Below are 18,118 nucleotides of genomic sequence, written 5' to 3' on the forward strand. Positions count from 1 at the left end.
AAACTCTTGAAATGTTGACAGTTGCATACGGTGAGTCTACTCTGAGTAAGAAAAATGTGTATAAGTGGTACAAGCTGTTCCAAGAAGGCCGAGAGGATTTCGGAAACGAACCTCGCCCTGGACGTCCCAGCATTTCAACAACAGATGAAAACGTTCAAGCAGTGGAAGAAGTGGTGTTGAAAAATCGCCGAATTACCATCAGAGAAGTTGCTGAAGTGTTGGCATATCGGTTGGCTCATGCCATGCTATCTTTTCGGACGTTTTGGGCATGAGACGTGTGTCAGCGAAATTTGTTCCAAAACTGCTTAATTTTGATCAAAAGATCCGACCAAAAACAGCACCATAGTCATGCCTCAACCTCCCATGTTCACCGGATTTGGCCCCCAGTGACTTTTTTCTTTTCCCAAAACTGAAGAGACATGAAAGGACATCGATTTTCAACGATTGAGGAGATAAAAACTGCATCGCTGAAAGAACTCAAGGTTATACCACAAAATGATTATCAGAAGTGCTTCGATAATTGGAAAAAGCGTTGGCACATGTGTATTATATCTGAGGGGGATTGCTTTGAAGGGGACAACATAAATATTAAGGAATAAATAAACATTTTTTGAGAAAACCATAAAGTCACCTTATTTTTTGAACACACCTCGTATGTAATGCTATACTGTTCCTCCTCTTCCACCACCCCCACGGTTGGTGGCACATGTGCAATGCTCTGAGAAAGATCTGTGCGCTGTGTGAGACAGAAATAAATGTTCGCACAGTTATATTTTGCCACGCGCCATACATTGTAAGGTATAGGCAGTTATGAATATAAATTACATATTTGAATATAAACAGTGTCACAATGATATATAATGTGTAACTATATACAGTATATTTAGTGTATACAGTCAGTATAAACAGTGAAAACAGCGCAGAGTTGAATGCACATTTCTTATTGGTAGTGTAAATGTCTCTCCAATTTAAAAAACATTTACATGTATATTTTTACAACTATTCACATATTTATATGTTGCAATATTTCTGGCTGCATCGAAAGATATAAGCTGTTTTAGATGGCACTACTTTTGGGGCGCATTGGTGCGTGAAGCAACCGCTGCTTTTCTCAGTTGCAGCCAGTGTCCCCAATCTTGGGAACTTTTTAAACTGCGCTTGCGTCGCACCGACAACCCGATTGGTCACTCTCAGCGCGCTGATTTTGAATTATATAAATATTAAGATGTAATATTGATGATAAATAATGATTGAAAAATGGATCCAAAGTGAAATGTTAATCCTAAATTGGAACTTTGAAGTAACAGATGAAAAAATGCGATTTTCATGCAAAAAACGTCATTAATTCTGATTTAAAAAAAATTTCTTTAAATGATAATTTTAAATGTTTCAAAATGTTAATAAAAAGGTAATTAGAACTTTAAGTGTCAAGCACAAAATATTAGTTTCAATAGTATAAATATATTTTTATTATTTGTATATATTATTATATATTTTATAATATTTATACAATAATTAATTAGTAATTGTAATTCAAGTATTCTTCAAGATATTAAAAAATGTATGATATAACATTTATCAGTGCATTAATTAATTATTCTTAATTGATGTTTGGTAATTTTAGAGCTTTTATTTTAAGTCACATTGTCGGAAATAAACAAAAATTTAATTTTAAAACTCGACAGAGCCGAGATTAATCATTGGGACAAACAAAAATCAATTATTTCTCTGAACTCAGAAGGCATAACCTGTTTTTCATTGAAATCGAATTTTTTATATCGCTCCAAAATCTTATCTCAATATTTATATAATTCAAAATCAGCGCGTTAACAGTGACCAATCGGGTTGTCGGCGCGACGTAAGCGCAGTTTAAAAAGTTCCCAAGATTTGGGACACTGGTTGCAGCGAAGACCACGCAGTTGCCTATGTCGCATAACAGGCGGTAGTCAGGAGGTCGTCACTCACAATGGCGAGAGTGTCTGAACATACTTTGGTCCCGTTCGGAGTATAAGCCAGATTGCGCAGCGATTGTGCTCCCCGCACCTCACTCCACTAGTCCATGTTCAAAATTTCCAAAATGGTCAACAGTAACCACGGTAACTGTTTGTTGTTGTTTTCACCGGCAAGATACTTCCCAAATAATTTCACAATCTTCTTTCTTCATAAAAACACATTTTCATATAGAAAACAGTCCAAAAACAACTAGAAATCCATAAATAATTATTCTGACAATTATTTATGTATTTCTACTTTTTTTATGTTGTTTCCTGCAATTTATTTAGTTATTAGGTCTATTATCTGAAAAGTATCTGGGTATTGTCGCGATTATCTGAACAGTCATCTATTATCTTATCTTAGGGATATGAGTGTATGCTAGATGGCTCCAACGTCGACTTTGTTGCGACACATCTAAAGCATTGAGTGACCACCGCCTGGCGCGTGTGAAACTGGCCGGCAATCAACACGTGCACGCGCGATATCAGTTTTATAATTTGGTAAATTGTGCGTTTCGTAAAAAATAAAAAAATGTGCTCATATAACTGGTAGCACTATTTCTCAGTTCAAAGTGGCTTGCTGAACAATTATTTCATACAGGAATTACAATCTCCAAAAATTACTTTTACACAAAAAGATTTTTGCGAAAGTCCTGAAAGTTTACTATAGGATATATCCTCTCAAGAGGAAGTGTGTGACTTCGAGATAGCGTGTTGCTAGCTTAAGTACGTTAGTGCGTGCAAAAGTGAAAAAAGAAAACATGAAAAGTGTGAAATCGTGCCACTGAGTCGAGTTGTGAAGTTCACGCCAACTAAATAAAAATGACTTCGTTTAAGGTAAAATGCGGTGCGAAATTCTGCGAAGCAGTCATCTCCTTCGTTGCCGGTAAGTCCACTTTTCATTTGTATATTATTGATTTCATTGATTTTTTTCATTCATTATAATTTATCAGGCGCGGTGGATCACAGGTTTTCTGTCTTCTTTGCTCCTTGAGAAATGTGAATGTAAAAGAAATAGAGTAAGCGAGACACAAATATATGGAAAACAAATGACAGTTTTCCATATATTTGTGTCTCACTTACTCTAGTACCTTATTCCCACTTGTTAAGGAGCGAGAAAGACAGATAACTTGCGTTCCGCCGCCCCTGCGTAATTTTTCTCGCAAAACACTGGCGGACACAACAAAGTTAACAAAGGTTTGATTATCTAATAAAAGTTCCGTAAAAAATACCTCTCACTCTTTTGCAATATCTTGCATCATTTACGAAAAAAATTCAAAAATGAGGTTATTAGGAAAAAATGCACCCAGTCTCAAATGTTAAGGCGGCGGTGCCCTAGGGGCCACAGGGGTAGTGACTCCCCCCCCCCCCTAAAATATACTTCATATTTTATAAAGGAAAAATCTCGCAACAGAAGTTATTTAGCCCACATCAAACTAACAAAATGAGTTTTTTTTTTAAGTTCAAATTCAACAAGAAATTCGCACGAAATGTAAGTTTGGTATTTTTGAGTGAGTCTACTTTTACTGTTTTCAAAATAAACGGCGCTACAAGAATCCGGAAAGAAATCTCACATAAATCAATAAGGTCACAATTTATAGAGGTTTAAAGAAAAAAAAAATTTGTTTAAAAGGTACATAATCCAAATACGCATAACTTAAGACATTTTTTTGGCGCAAATCAGAAAAGCATGTATCGCTTAGTTTTCTCTAAAGAAAATATACTTTATCCCCGAGAAATTCTACCACTTCAAGTGTAGAACCTATGAATATACTAACGGACGTCTCCGAACTCTTCTTTTGTGGGGAAATTAAAAAATGTATTTTGCTTCTATCCTTCTTGTGAGATGGTAATCAATTCATTTACTAAAAATGATTTAATTGTTAATTAATGTTTGCAGGATGACAAGTCCAAAGACTCCGAGAACTCACCAAATAAGAGTATGGAAGATAATAGGGATACAAACAAGATGAGGAAAGTAGATGAGGTGACCCTTATATTCGTCAATTAAAATTAAAATTTTGTTTACATTAAGCATGCAAAACTGAACAACAAATAAAAGGATTAGATAACTCTTCTAGATTCTTGATCCAAAAAAGTTAACGAACGCGCCCCCTACAATAGTTTTTCCGGCACTGATATAAAGAACAAGAAAAAAATCTGGACATCATAAATTCCACAACATTTTTTAACTTTTTTAAAACTCTGGTAATTATATAAATTTCCAAAAATTTCAAATGTTAAAAAATTTCCGGAATTAAAGATATTCAGACATTTTTGATAATTATGTGAATTTATCGTTTATTTATAATAATTTATCAGTAATTTGTCGTATCCTGTCACTTCATGTTGGTCCAATGGCTGTTCAAAATCGCTCCTTCAAATTAGGGTGCCTAAAAGAGACTTCATCATGCCTGGGCCATAAAAGTCAAGTCATTACAAATTACAGGATACAGATTCTGACGGAGTCACTGATGACGTCAACGAAGTAGAGCCGGAAGAAGATGAAATGGACAATAAGGTAAGATTAATGTTTAAAAAAACGATATAAGTTAATTTAAAATTAATAGAGCAGTTCTAAAAACCCATAGCTCAATGGGGTCGGGTTGATTATGCTTTAAGTAGAATCGGCCTCTCGAATACATACGGAGATTCAGGACAGATCACTTGAATTACTGAGTTTATCTTAATTTTTTACCTATTATAAAAGATTTTGCAATGAAATAGTTTCTTCTGATCTGAAAAATTGCCCTAAAAATGGTTAAGGTATAATCAGATGCTATAAAAACAATACGGTTTTAAAAATATTATTTTTGTCGACTAAAGAGAATCCGAAAGATAATCCAGTTCTATAGTTTCAAGTGAAAAACATTTCACTCTCAAAAGTATACAGTTTTTTATGCAGTCTTCACGAAATTTGGATGTTCTAAAAATGCTTTTCCACAAAATATCAAGAAAGTGTTAAATATTAAGTATTAGGGCGAGTTTCAGAAGTAACATTTTAGAAAATCGAAAATAATACATTCCAAGGTAATTTTTAATGGTAATTTTACCGATTATTGATCACTTTTATAGAAAAACGAGAGCAAATTTAGAGAGCTCCCAATCCAACCCAAGACCGAGATATATTTTTTTCTTTTTTCCATAAAAATGCTTAGTGATCGGTAAAATTAGCATAAAAAATTTGTTTAATAATTCCCTGTTTGACATAATAACATTTATAAAAATGATACGTTCTGTTAATGGTGTTCACTTGAAAGGCAGATATTGCCAGAAAGAAAACTGTTTTCCGCCTTAGATGGAAACAGTCGTGAAAATGGAATTCTGATAATCTGCCGTATAGAACCAGATAATATTTCGTTCACAAAATAATTGAGTTTTCTGCTGCTGATGTTTGTTTGAAAGCCGGGTAGAGACAGATAAAAAATTATTTTTTGTCTTGAACGGAAATAATCACCCAAATACAGTTCCGACCAATTGCCGGATAGAGCCGGATAATATTTCGTTAAAAAATAATTGGATTATTTTGTTGCCGATTCCTGATTGAAAGCTGGATAGAGACAGACAGAAAACCATTTTCTGTCTTGGAAGGAAATAATCACCCCAATATAGTTCCGAGTAATTGCCGGATAGAGCCGGAAAATATTTCGTTCAAAAAATAACTGGATTATTTTGTTGCCGATTCCCGTTTGAAAGCTGGATAGAGACAGACAGAAAACCATTTTCTGTCTTGGACGTAAATAATCACACACATACAGTTACCACCAATTATCGGATAGGAGCGGATAATATTTCGTTAAAAAAATAATTGGATTTTTTGTCACCGAGGCCCGTTTGAAAGCTGGATAGAGGCAGATATGTAGAAAACCATTTTTTTCTGCCTTAGACATAAACCACGCAAATATAGTTCCGTTTTCGGACTTAGACACTTAAATAATATTTAAGATAATTGCAATAACGTCCAAAACTGTAAAATAGATAAATTTAAAGGACATAAACTTTTAATTGTATTTTTGATCAAATATTGAATTATTAATCATTTTAACAGGATGGCACTCTTGAAATTGACGAAGGTGGAAGTGAAGGCGAAGATCGGAGTGAAGACGCAGACAAGGATCCCCTTGCTCAAGAGGTACGGGTTGCTTTGCAAACCCTGAAGAAATTATTAGTAACTTAAAAATCTTAAATATAAGATAAGCTTCAATATTTGATACGGCGATGGTTGGTAACACTGAGTACAATTTCAAACAGATTTTTTTTCAAAGGGCGAGGTGATACTTATTGCAAAAGTAAAAACAATTCTGAAAAAACTACCGTGTTTCAAAAAAGTTTCCTTTCTTTCCCAGTGAAAAAAATCCAGGATAATTCACGGATATATTCGGATATATTTAAGAGTATTTTGTCCAAATTTGATCGATGGATTTGAATTATTTCAATCTTTATAAAATCTTCGTCAAATCTTTTAGATTTATCTGAAATCTTTGCGAAACCTGTGAAATCTTTGGGACATTTTTTGCATTCCTTGTAATCTTTGGGAAATCGTTGAAATCTCTGTGAAATATATGTGGAATATCAATGAAATATTTGTAAAATCATTGTGAATACTTTAAAAATCTTTGCGAAATATTAAAAATATTTTTGAAATATCCAGTATTATTTCTGATATAATTGAAATCTTCTAAATCTTTGCGAAATATTTGAAATCCTTGTGAAATTTTTACGAAATCTTTAACAAAATTATTGAAATCTTTGTCAAATCCTTTAAATTTTTCTGAAATCTTTGCGGAACCTGTAAAATCCTTGAAAAATAATTGAAACGTTTGTAAAAATAATTTGAGCCTATCGGAAATATTTCCGAAATCTTTGAAATTTTTGTGAGATTTTAGAAAAAACATTGAAATCTCTCTAAAATCTTCGGAAATATTTGAAATATTTTTAAAATACATTTGGTGATATTTGTGAAATTATTCAGCTGATCAAAATGCTTCAGAAAATTGTTAAGACTTCTGAAACTGTAAAATAGATCAATTTAAAGGACATACATTTTTAATGGTATTCTTGATCAAATATTGAATTATTAATAATTTTAACAGGATGGCAACCTCGAAATAGACGATCATTAGTGTGAGGATGAAGACAAGGATCCCCTAGCTGAAGGGGTACGGCTTGCTTTGCAAACCCTTAGAAATGATTAGTAACTTAGAAATCTTAAATATAAAATGATCTTTAAAATTTTAAGCGAAGATGGCTGATAACCCTGAGTGCAATTATAAATAAATTTTGTTCGAAAACCGAGACTATACTTTTTGCAAAAGCGAAAACAATTCTGAAACATTTCCGAGTTTCAAAAAAGATTCCAGCTTTTTCAGAACGCAAAAAAATTCAGGCTAATTCACGGATATATTTAAGAATGTTTTGTCCAAATTTGATCGTTGGATTCGAATTATTGCAATCTTTATCAAATTTTATATATTTGTCAAACCTTCGTGAAATCTTTGCGAAATGATTGTGAATACTTCAAAAATATTTTTGAAATTTTCGGTAATATTTCTGAAATCATTGAAATCTTTGTGAAATTTTCTAAATCTTTGAAATCTTTGTGAAATTTCTATGTAATCTTTGCCAAAATTATTGCAACTTTTGTCAAATCTTTTGAATTTATCTGAAATCTTTGCAGGACCTGTGAAATCCTTGAGAAATCATTGAAACCTTTGTAAAAATATTTTTAGTCTATCGGAAATCTTTGCGAAATCTTTGAAAAATCATTAAAATGTTTAGAAAATCTTCGGAAATATTTGAAATATTTTTAAAATACATTTGGTGATATTTGTGAAATTATTAAAATCTTTGTGCACTGTTTAAAATCTAAGTATTTATAATTTAGTAAAGACTTAGAGGAAAACAGTTTTCTAACTAAAACAGTCTTCTAAACTTGAGTTCTCCACAATGTTCTAAATCTTCCAGCTGATAAAAATACTAAAGGAAATTGAAAAAATATCTGAAGCTGTAAAATATATCAATTTAAAGGACATACATTCTTAATGGTATTCGTGTTCAAATGTTGAATTATTAATAATTTTAACAGAATGGCAACCTTGAAGTAGATGAGGATCCGAGTGAGGACGAAGACGAGGATCCCCTAGCTGAAGAGGTACGGCTTGCTTTACAAACCATTAAAATTATTAGTAACTTAAAAATCTTAGATATAAAATGAGCTTTAATATTTTAAGCGAAGTTGGTAGGTAACACTGAGTACAATTTCAAACAAATTTTTTCCGAAGAGCGAGACGATACTTATTGCAAAAGTAAAAGCAATTCTGAGAAAATTTCGGGTTTCAAAAAAGTTACCTGCTTTTACCCAGTGCAAGAAACTCCAGGCTAATTCACGGATATATTTAAGAGTATTTTGTCCAAGTTAGATCGTTGAATTCTTGTTTTTTGTTAATTTATAAGAATTTCGTACTTAAATTTAGATGGAACTTAAATGTTGGTTCATTCAGGATTTCATTTCTTAAATTTTAATTGAACTTTTATAAAAGAATATTAAAGTTATATTTAATTTTTCATGTAGGGTCTTCTAGAGATGTCAATCTATGAATCCGCATGGATATCGTTCAAGTATAAAAAATCGAATCTGTGAGAAGTAGAAAGTGCAAATTAAGTGTAACTTGCGTCAGTAAAATACCAAAAGATAATTTTTTAAAATTTTTCACAAAAGTGCCTTTTTGCATTAAAATGCAGAGAAAGTACCTATTTATTGTTTCAAAATGTTACAAAAAACATTTTTAACTTCTGAATAATAAACTTTTCCATTCTACAATTCAAGTCTTTTCATCTTTCTCCTTTTTCTTCTTATCAGGAGGAGTAAAAACTAAATATGTTGGAATTTCAGAGTCTCGAAACAACAGCTCGCCCAAATTAGAAGCAAATATCGGGCGGAGATTTCCAGGTGCTTTGGTTCCAATGGAAAAAAACTTAGCCATGACTCTCGACATGTTCAATCGATTTGAAAACTTTTTTCAAATAGATTTTAATACTTTTGTGTCACTTAAAATATTTTGTTTCTTCCTAAATACCTGCAAGGGGAGGTTTGCAAGAATGCATTGAACTAGGCACGCTTCCAATTATTTTTCTATTTGGATTTTCACGATTCTAATTTTTAGTTCCTATTATCAACGATTCGTAGGGCTATTTTCCATAAGTTTATTGAAGGTATACACTGCATTGCCTGATTGTGTGACCTAATAACGAATATTTTTTAAAATTCTATGAAATTTAGAGATATTTTTGTATTTGGTAAGACTGTTTTCATTACTTACGTAAGGCTTTGGGGGGGGGGGGGGGGGGGGGGGGGGGGGGGGGGGGGGGGTCGAAAATACCTACATATCCTTACTTGGAGATGGGGGTCCAAATCATTTCTTAAGTAAGTTTTCTCTTTCACATTATTTTTTTTATAAATATGATACATAATTCAAACATTTTTTGGCCATTGAAATTACTTCTTATACAAATTTGTTTGAATTGTTTTTTATTACGCAATCTTTAAATCTTGCGGAATCTCCGAAAATCGTTTAAGTCCTTAAAATATCATGATTTCTTTTGAAAATTCAGTAAAATCCTTAACATTTTTCAATTCATAAGAAAATTCCTTGAAGCCTATTAACTTTCCTGGATACTGTACATAATCTTTTAAAATCCTTGTAATGACCTTCCTGAAAATCCTTTGAAGTCCTTTGAGCACTGTGGAAATTCCTGAAAATTCTTTGACATTCCTTGAAATCTTTTGCATTGAAATTGCTTGAAATCTTTAAAAATCCATCAAAATTTCTTGTAATGCTTTCAGATCCGTCGAAATCCCTAAACATCTCTAAACATCGGTTAAAATCCTTAAAATTTCGTGATCCATCATCATTCGGTAGAATACTTCAGTAGCTCTTGAAATCCTTTTAAAATTCGTTTAAATCCGGTCTATTCTATTGAGATATTATGAAATCACTTAAAATATCCTGAAATCACTTTAGGTCCCCTAAAATCCTTTGGGATTTGCGGAATTCGTTTTTATTTCCTTAAAAAATCTGTCAAATCCTTAAAATACCGTCGAAATTTTTTGGTATTTTTTTAAACGTCATACATTTTTTTGAAATCCCTTAAAATCTTTGAAATACTATTAAAAAAACCCCCGTGACACTCTTCGAAATTCGGGAAAACACTTTGGAATCTCTTGAAATCCTTATAAAATCCTTAAAGGTCCTATGACTTCTTTTGTAATATCATGACATCCTTTAAATTCGCTTTGAATTTTTAAAAAACTCTTAAAATCCTTAAGATTTTGGTCAAAATCCTTCGGTATTTGTTGGAAAAGCGTAGAAGTTTTTGGAATTTCTTAAAATCTTTTAAATACCATTAAAATCTCCTAATATCCTTGAAAATTATGTGAAATACTTGAATATCTTTTGAAATTCTTTTAAAATGTTTTAAAATCTCATGATTTCTTTTACAATATGAAGAAATCTCTTAAAATCCTATGTAATCCGTAGAAATCGTTTATAATTCCTCAAGACCTCTCAAATTCCCTAAGGCTACTTCAAAATCCTTCGGTGTTTTTTGAAACAGCATACATTTTTTAAATTCCTTTAAATCTCTAATACCATTAAAAACCTGCGGCACCGTTCGAAATTCGGTAAAACACTTGGTATCTCTTCAAATCTTTAAAATCCTTTAAACAAAATCTCTTTAATACCCTTATATTTTCTTTAAACCTCTTGAATTCCGATAAAATTATTTTTAATCCGAAAAAATAGTTTTTAACTTTTTAAAACATCTTAAAATCTGTAAAAATCCATCGAATTTCTTTGTTATTTCTTGAAAATTCGTAAAAACTTTTGAAATACGTTAAGATCTTGAAAATACCATTAAAATCCCCTGAAATCCCTAAAAATTAGGTAAATCACTTCAGTATCTCTTGAAATCTTTTTAAAACCCTTTAAAATCCTTAGACAGACCAAAATCAAGATTAACCCAATTTATTACACTGTATAAGAAGCTGGATAAAACCGCAGAAAAGTCAGGCATGGCAATATAGGCACTGAACATATTCCGCATGGAGCCGGATAAAAACCCTATAGACTAATTCAATGACACCGTATAAGATTCCGGATAGAGTCTGAAATAATATGGATAGGGCAATATGGGTCGCGGATATATTAAGCATAGAGCCGGGAGAAAAACCAGATAGAAAAAGTTTATTACATCATACAAGAATCCAGATAGAGCCCGGAAAAATGCCGTATGGGGCAATATGTGCAGCGGGAATATTCCGCATAGAGCCGGATAAAGAACCAAATAGCCAAATTTCTAACATCGTATAAGAATCCGAAAAGAACCCGATAAAAATCCAGGTAGGATAATATAGGCACCGATTGTACTCCGTATAGAGCCGGATGAAAAACCCTATATACCAAATCCATTACACCGCAGAAGAATCCGGATAGAGGCTGGAAAAATCCGGATAAGGTAATATGGGCCGCGGAAAAATTTCGCATAGAGGTGGATAAAAAACCAGTTAATTCAAATTTATTATATCGTGTAATCATACGGATAGAACCCGACAAAAAGTCGGATGGGGAAATTTAGGGATCGACAAAATTCCGTACAAATTCGAATAAAAAACAGATAGAGGAAAAATGTATGCACCGGCAAAGTTCCAGATGGAACCGGATGAAAAATAGGATATAAATATCATATAAGTTTCCGGATAGAACCCGAGAAAGAACCGAGCAGGGTAATATGCGGATCGAAAAAATTCCGTACAGACACAGATACAAAAACAGATGGAATAAATATCATGGGTCGATCAATTACCGGATAGAACTGATAAAAATTAGGACACAACTCTATTGCAAATACCTATATAGGTCACTAATAGGATTCTATATAAGGATCCTATAAGTGACCTATATAGGATTCTATATAAGGTCACCTATATAGTTCAGTATAGGAGCCACCTATTGTAAATGAAACAGCTTCCTACATAGGACACTATATTGAATCCTATTAATGACCTATATAGGACAGATGATGAACCGGAAGTGTTGCGCAGTAGTTTCCTATAGCAGATACAGCTGCGCAGTAGTTATTTTTGACTATGAAATTGCCTAGTAGTAGGAACCTGTATAGGTTCTTGTATGGCTTCTAACTTAGGAAGAAGGAACCCATACTCTTACCATAGAATCATTTAGGATTCTAGAAAGGATACTATGCGGGAAGCTGTTTCATTTCCTATAGGCGGCACCTATACTGATCTCCATAGGTAACCATATATAGGATCCTATATAGCTCACTTATAGGGTCCTTATATAGAATCCTATTAGTGACCTTTACAGGCACCTATATAGGTATTTGCAGTAGGGAAAAACCGTGTAAGTTTCCGGTTAGAACCCGAGAAAGAACCGAGCAGGATAATATGCGGATCGAAAAAATGTCGTATGGACATAGATAAAAAAACAGATCGAATAAATATTATGGACCAGTCAATTGCCGGATAGAACTAGATACGAAAGGACACAAATACCGTGTAAGTTTCCTGATAGAAACTGAGAAAGAACCGAACAGTGTAATACGCAGATCGAAAAAATTATGTATAGGCACAGATACAAAAACTGATCAAATAAATATTATGGTCCGGTCGATTTCCGGATAGAACAGGATAAAAAAAGGACACAAATACCGTGTAAGTTTACTGATAGAAACCGATAAAAATCCGTATCCTATCAGGATTAATCGGAACCTATCCGGCATCTTAAGCAGGGGAGTCACTCAATTGCAAAGCCTTCTGCAATCTTACAAAATTATTTTGGATTTAAAACATTTTTGAACACATACCTCTATCTATCGATTAATACATCTTCCTCTGTGTCTGATTGTTTAAGAAGGTTCTAAGTTATAATCGATACGTGCGGATACAGTTTTTTAACATCGCCTTGTTGAACACGGTAGCCCCTAGGCCAGGTAAGTATGCTTCTCGGCGCTAGGCTCCTCTCTTAAACACTCGACCCTTCATTTCAATTGCGAGAAAGGTAAATCGCCGCGCTTCCTGGCGCACTGTGGCCGAACCACGGCTCAAGGCGGCAAGATTCAAAACTTCAAATAATAAATTTAATCTTTTTGTGTCAAATCTTCTACCCATGAATCATGATTTATGATGTATACCATCATGAGTGTTAGACACATGAATATACGATCTTATTTATTAAAGCAAGGATAAAATAGTTATTTGTTTAGCATAATAAATAATAATAAATAACGTATGATATCAGAATTTGATTGAGTTTCCATAAAAGTTTGGATCTAGTCAGTGTTTTTCCTCAAAAATTCCAATTTTCAATTATTTTAGATTACATTTTGCAGAAGATTCACAACTTTTTTACAACTTCTGATTATTTTAATCATTTGCACCGGAAATAGTTATTTTTAATGCAAAATCATTAGACTTCAAAGAAGATAAAAAATTTTTGAGCAATTCGAGGTAAGAGTAACGGTTTTTACTGAAAACGTTGATAAGGATTTCAAAAAAGATTAAAATTTTAAGGACATTTTAAGGTTATATTAACATAAATTGTAACTTGGGCTATCAATTGACTTATATGGACTGAAAAAGCTACATCATACATTCAAATTATAACTTTAAGTATAGTGATTGCAAGATAACTTTTAGCACTTTATTTAAACGTGCTTTAAAAAAAAAGTTAATAGCTAATCAGCCAAAAAATTTTAGATGATAATTGGACTAGATAGATCTAGAAAGCCAGGAATCCGAACGAAAATTTTTCGATATTTTACTAATTTTTCTCGAGCTTCAAAATAAGTTGGGTTCAAACTAAACTAATGGCGGAAAAGTATATAATATATTGGAGACAAAATGTCAAAATTGTGTTTCGTCAAAACTCCATTATTTCTCGGTACTCACATTTTATTTTTTTTATTTTTCTTTCTTACTTTTTTCAAGGTAGTTTTTAGCCAAGTTATGATAAATGTTTTGAAATAAATTTAAAATATCGAAAAATTCCCCAAAATGTATTTCGGAGACGTCAAACTATGAATTTAAATATATTCATAGAACTTCCCACGAGGCAAAACATTGGAGAACGTCCTTACATATTTGATAAAAAAATATGTTTTTGTTTATAATAAAAGAATTTCATTATTGAACAACGTATTAATACTTTCATAAATGTTTACCTGTGTTCTGATAAAGAATATTAATATTCTTCAATTATAATTACAAAACTGTGTTGCTTCTTTTTAAATAAATTTTATTTAGAAAAGACAACACGGTAGTACAATCCTTTCTTCCCGTTATTAGTTATGAAACTAGCTATTTTATTATTTTATTTAAGGTGAAATTTTGTTGGGCACTTCCTGAAGTGTCTTTTTATAAGATAATTTTACTTGTTAAATGATTTTTTTTAATTTTAAGACATTGAACAAAATATTAAAAACTGAAAAATAACGCACTTCGTAAATTTCAATATAAAGTGTCAGAGCACTAAAGACCCCATGGGGACCTTTAAGGGTTAATGTAATAGTTTTCCACAGACCGTCGAAGTAACATTCAGACGGCACAATAAAGATAATGAAGTTAATAATAATAATAATAATAATAATAATAATATAGAATAATAATAATAATAATATAATATAATTTCGAGAGCCTCGGTGGCTCAGTTGGTTAGACACTCGGACTTCACCTCAGAGGTCCGGGGTTCGATCCCTGAGCCGGTACCTCTAGAAATTTTTGAATGTACCTGTACCGAGGTTCTGGTAGTTCGGAACCCACCTTAAGCTGTAGGTCCCCCCATTGTGTACTTGACTGCAACCCAGTCCGCCAATGATGGGGTAAAAAACAGGCTTTGTCCAATATATCTGGGCAGACTGCTCTCATCAGATCACTTGATTGCATTAAAAAAATGCGTCCGTGACTGATGATATATACCGGGACAGCCCCGTGCAAAATGATCAAATAAAAATCCAGCTCTAACCAAAAATGCCTTCGACATATTGTGCAGTATAAGCCTGTGACAACATTTCAACACAAAAATGTTTTTTATAGACAATAATAAACATCGTCGGTGATCCGTTATTAGTGCTAGCACATGAACGCTAGAACTTTAGTGCTAGAACTGTTAAGTAACAGATCTCAATTTTTGTTCTTGATTTATGCTAAAACACATTTGCAAAAGGATTCTAAAACTTCCATATACAATATTACGGCACAGTTCTAGAACAAGCTTGGATCAAATGATACAGAACGTCTGTGATTAGTCAGTTCTAAATCAATCACGAATTAACTATTCTGGAATACTTATTAATCTTTGTCCCTGAATTGTTCTAGAACACACTTGTAACATGGTTCTAGAACTTCAATAAAACACTGTTACAGCACAGTTCTAGAACAAACTTGGAACAAATGTTACAGATCATCTGTGATTGGTCAATTCGAGAACTTCTCACCAGTAATTGTTTAAATACTAAATAAATAAAGACATTTCTAATTGTGTTATGTATATTAATTTAATGTCACTGCACTATTATATATTACAAAAATTATAAGTAATTATTCAAAGAATTTTTACTGTATTTTGATTTAATTTTTAGCTATTTATGACTGCAACATGAATAAAAAATATAAATATCTGTTTTTTTCTGAAGTTTTTGATGAATATCGTATAAAAAATTGTTTAGACTTGAATATCATTACAATTTTTTAAACAATAAAAATACTTGTTTGCCCCCTCCAAAAGGTTTCTGATTTTAAATAAAATAAAAAAAAAACAAAATGATCAAAATCAGAGCTGTTCTTAAGGACTTCCAACTAAAATGCTTCGTTGACGTCACTAATAAGATACTTGTCACTTTTCCTTGAAGGACTCATCCATCAGAACTATTTACACTATTCTATTGTATTGCATACCATGAATTAAATTAGTTATTCCTAAATTATTGATAGTTGAGTAATTTTCTGATGGTAACTTTTAAGGTTAAACCTGTTTTTTAAATTGTTATATCTCAAATCGAAGTTAGGTTATCCAAATGAAATTTGTTCTACGAAGTAGGCACTTTTTCATTCATAGATATAATCATCCAATAAACGACAGAGCATATTATAATTCTAACTTGTAATTCGACGGGTGAGTGGGAGAACGTAGTATCTGATTTTTGTTTCAAGAGACGTCGTAACTCGCCACGGTTACAATACATGTCGTATCTAGCTTGTAGTTGAACAGACGTAGTATTTCTCTCGCAGATTAAAAAGACGTCGTATCTCATTGACCGCCCAAGAGACGTCGTGCCTAGTCGTGCCTTTCTCACGGTTCCAAAAACGTCGTATCTCGTTCACTGTTCAGAAGACATCGTATATCGCCCGTGGTTTACGAGGCCTCGTATCTTAATTAAGATTAGTAACTTATTTAATCGAAAATCTGTATTACATTTAAAATTGGTACTCCTTTAATAAGAGCGTTACTAATAAGATTTTATTAATAAAAATTATGTGCTTTTTTCGTGTGTAATTTTTTATCTGTTCTGTTTTTAGAAAAAAGGGTAAATTTACTAAAAGTTACATGTATTTAAAGAAAGGTTAAAGTATTAAAAAAATTCGTTTGAAAAGTGCATATGTGTGTCTTTTTAAAGACACACACGTACATATTCACTCAGTTACTTACGAAAGATACCTAATATTGTTCAGCAGCCTTAAAAAATTTAAATATTATGGAAAAATTACATAAATAAATGTATTCTAAACGAGAGCCTCAAAAATTCGTAACAGTTTTTTTGGCGAACAACCTCTCGTTTTGTATTGGGTAAGCAGTTTCTTGATTTATTTCCTATATTATATTCAGTTAAATATCAGTAAATAATGTTACAATTACACACCAGGTACTTAAAATATAAAAAAATATATAGCGCACCAAATAGGCTCCACAGTCGACCAACCTGGACACTTGGATGTATACTAGTTACTTGAAAAAGAAAAAAAATATAGGGTGCACTTCAAGCTGGACTCCGTAATCGGCCACTATGTAAAGTTATAGCTAGGTACAGAAAGGGATTCAATTTGAGAGCTAACTACAACTGCCGTGGATATTCAAAACGGGAGGACAAAAACAGGATCCAGAAGTATTCAATATTTCTCACGTTACCACTGAATGAATGAAATTTTTCCATACTTTTTAATGCAAGCCTTTTTACCGGGTTTTTATCGAATCTCCACGTTTTAAGACTCCCGGAGTCAGAAAAAAACTATTTTTATGAAGGTGTCTGCCTGTTTGTCTTTTTGTATTCTGTAGTATTTTGTGCTTCGGCACACTTTTTCAGGACTCAAAAAGAAAGAACGAGTTCATCATCCAGCCATTTTGTATAAAAACTCAATGACTGAGCACATTTTCGAAATTTTCGAAACCATGTTTTGTCCAGATTTGGAAATTCTATTTACGGTTGTCCATAGTACTTTGAAACAAGAACAATTTATTCATACAACTTTTTTAATAAAATCAAAATTGTCAGAGTTATAGGATTTTCAAAATCCTAAAAAAACAAACGAAAAGTAACAAAAAATTAAGCCAAACAGCGCATTATATGAAAATAGTCATCAGTAATTAAGTGGCTCACATAATACTCACAATGTCGTAGGACATATAAAGACGTTTGTAGGACGTCCTTTTGATGTCCTGGTGCCCACAGGCAGGTCTTTTTGAGGCGTCTTTAGGACTAGCCCTGCGGACATCTTTGGGACAACTTTAGGCCAGTTAGACGCCAATGTTCAAGAATGTCCCAGGACATTTAAAGGCGTCCTAGGGACGCCTTTAGGATGTTCCGGTGCTCACTGGGATGATACTGTTAGCTTTACGTAAGGAAAACAGTACCATGGTAGAAAAATTTGTCACATGTCCTTTATTCTTTCACAGGAATTGAGGACTCTTGCATAACCCCCGGCGCAATTTTTCAAAAACAACTAAAACAGAAAAACTACCCAAGAAATAAATATGCACTAATCATAAAAGTGAGTACATAAGAATTAAGGGCTGTTCTTAGGCTCTCCAACGCCCCCAAATTAAATTTTCCAGAAC

General features: G+C 32.7%; 1 protein-coding gene across 1 annotated transcript; it reads left to right on the forward strand.

The window, feature by feature from the left end:
* Nucleotides 1-2,007: 2,007 nt before the first annotated feature.
* LOC117178818 (histone acetyltransferase GCN5-like) lies at nucleotides 2,008-8,656 on the forward strand. The gene is made up of 7 exons (XM_033370310.1): nucleotides 2,008-2,096; nucleotides 2,359-2,880; nucleotides 3,895-3,981; nucleotides 4,444-4,515; nucleotides 6,043-6,126; nucleotides 8,080-8,145; nucleotides 8,566-8,656. The coding sequence occupies exons 3-7, from the start codon at nucleotides 3,937-3,939 to the stop codon at nucleotides 8,632-8,634; spliced, it is 336 nt and encodes a 111-aa protein (XP_033226201.1). The 5' UTR covers nucleotides 2,008-2,096; nucleotides 2,359-2,880; nucleotides 3,895-3,936; the 3' UTR covers nucleotides 8,635-8,656.
* Nucleotides 8,657-18,118: the final 9,462 nt, after the last annotated feature.

The sequence above is a fragment of the Belonocnema kinseyi genome, chromosome 8, assembly GCF_010883055.1.
Source record: "Belonocnema kinseyi isolate 2016_QV_RU_SX_M_011 chromosome 8, B_treatae_v1, whole genome shotgun sequence".
Classification (NCBI taxonomy): Eukaryota; Metazoa; Arthropoda; class Insecta; order Hymenoptera; family Cynipidae; genus Belonocnema; species Belonocnema kinseyi.

What these genes read in the sequence shown, in the direction of transcription:
- LOC117178818 (XM_033370310.1), top strand. Translation starts at nt 3,937, where the DNA reads ATGGAAGATAATAGGGATACAAACAAGATGAGGAAAGTAGATGAG. An exon ending in AGATGAGGAAAGTAGATGAG is followed by an intron (nt 3,982 to 4,443) that starts GTGACCCTTATA and finishes TACAAATTACAG; the next exon opens with GATACAGATTCTGACGGAGT. An exon ending in AGGATCCCCTAGCTGAAGAG is followed by an intron (nt 8,146 to 8,565) that starts GTACGGCTTGCT and finishes TTTTTCATGTAG; the next exon opens with GGTCTTCTAGAGATGTCAAT.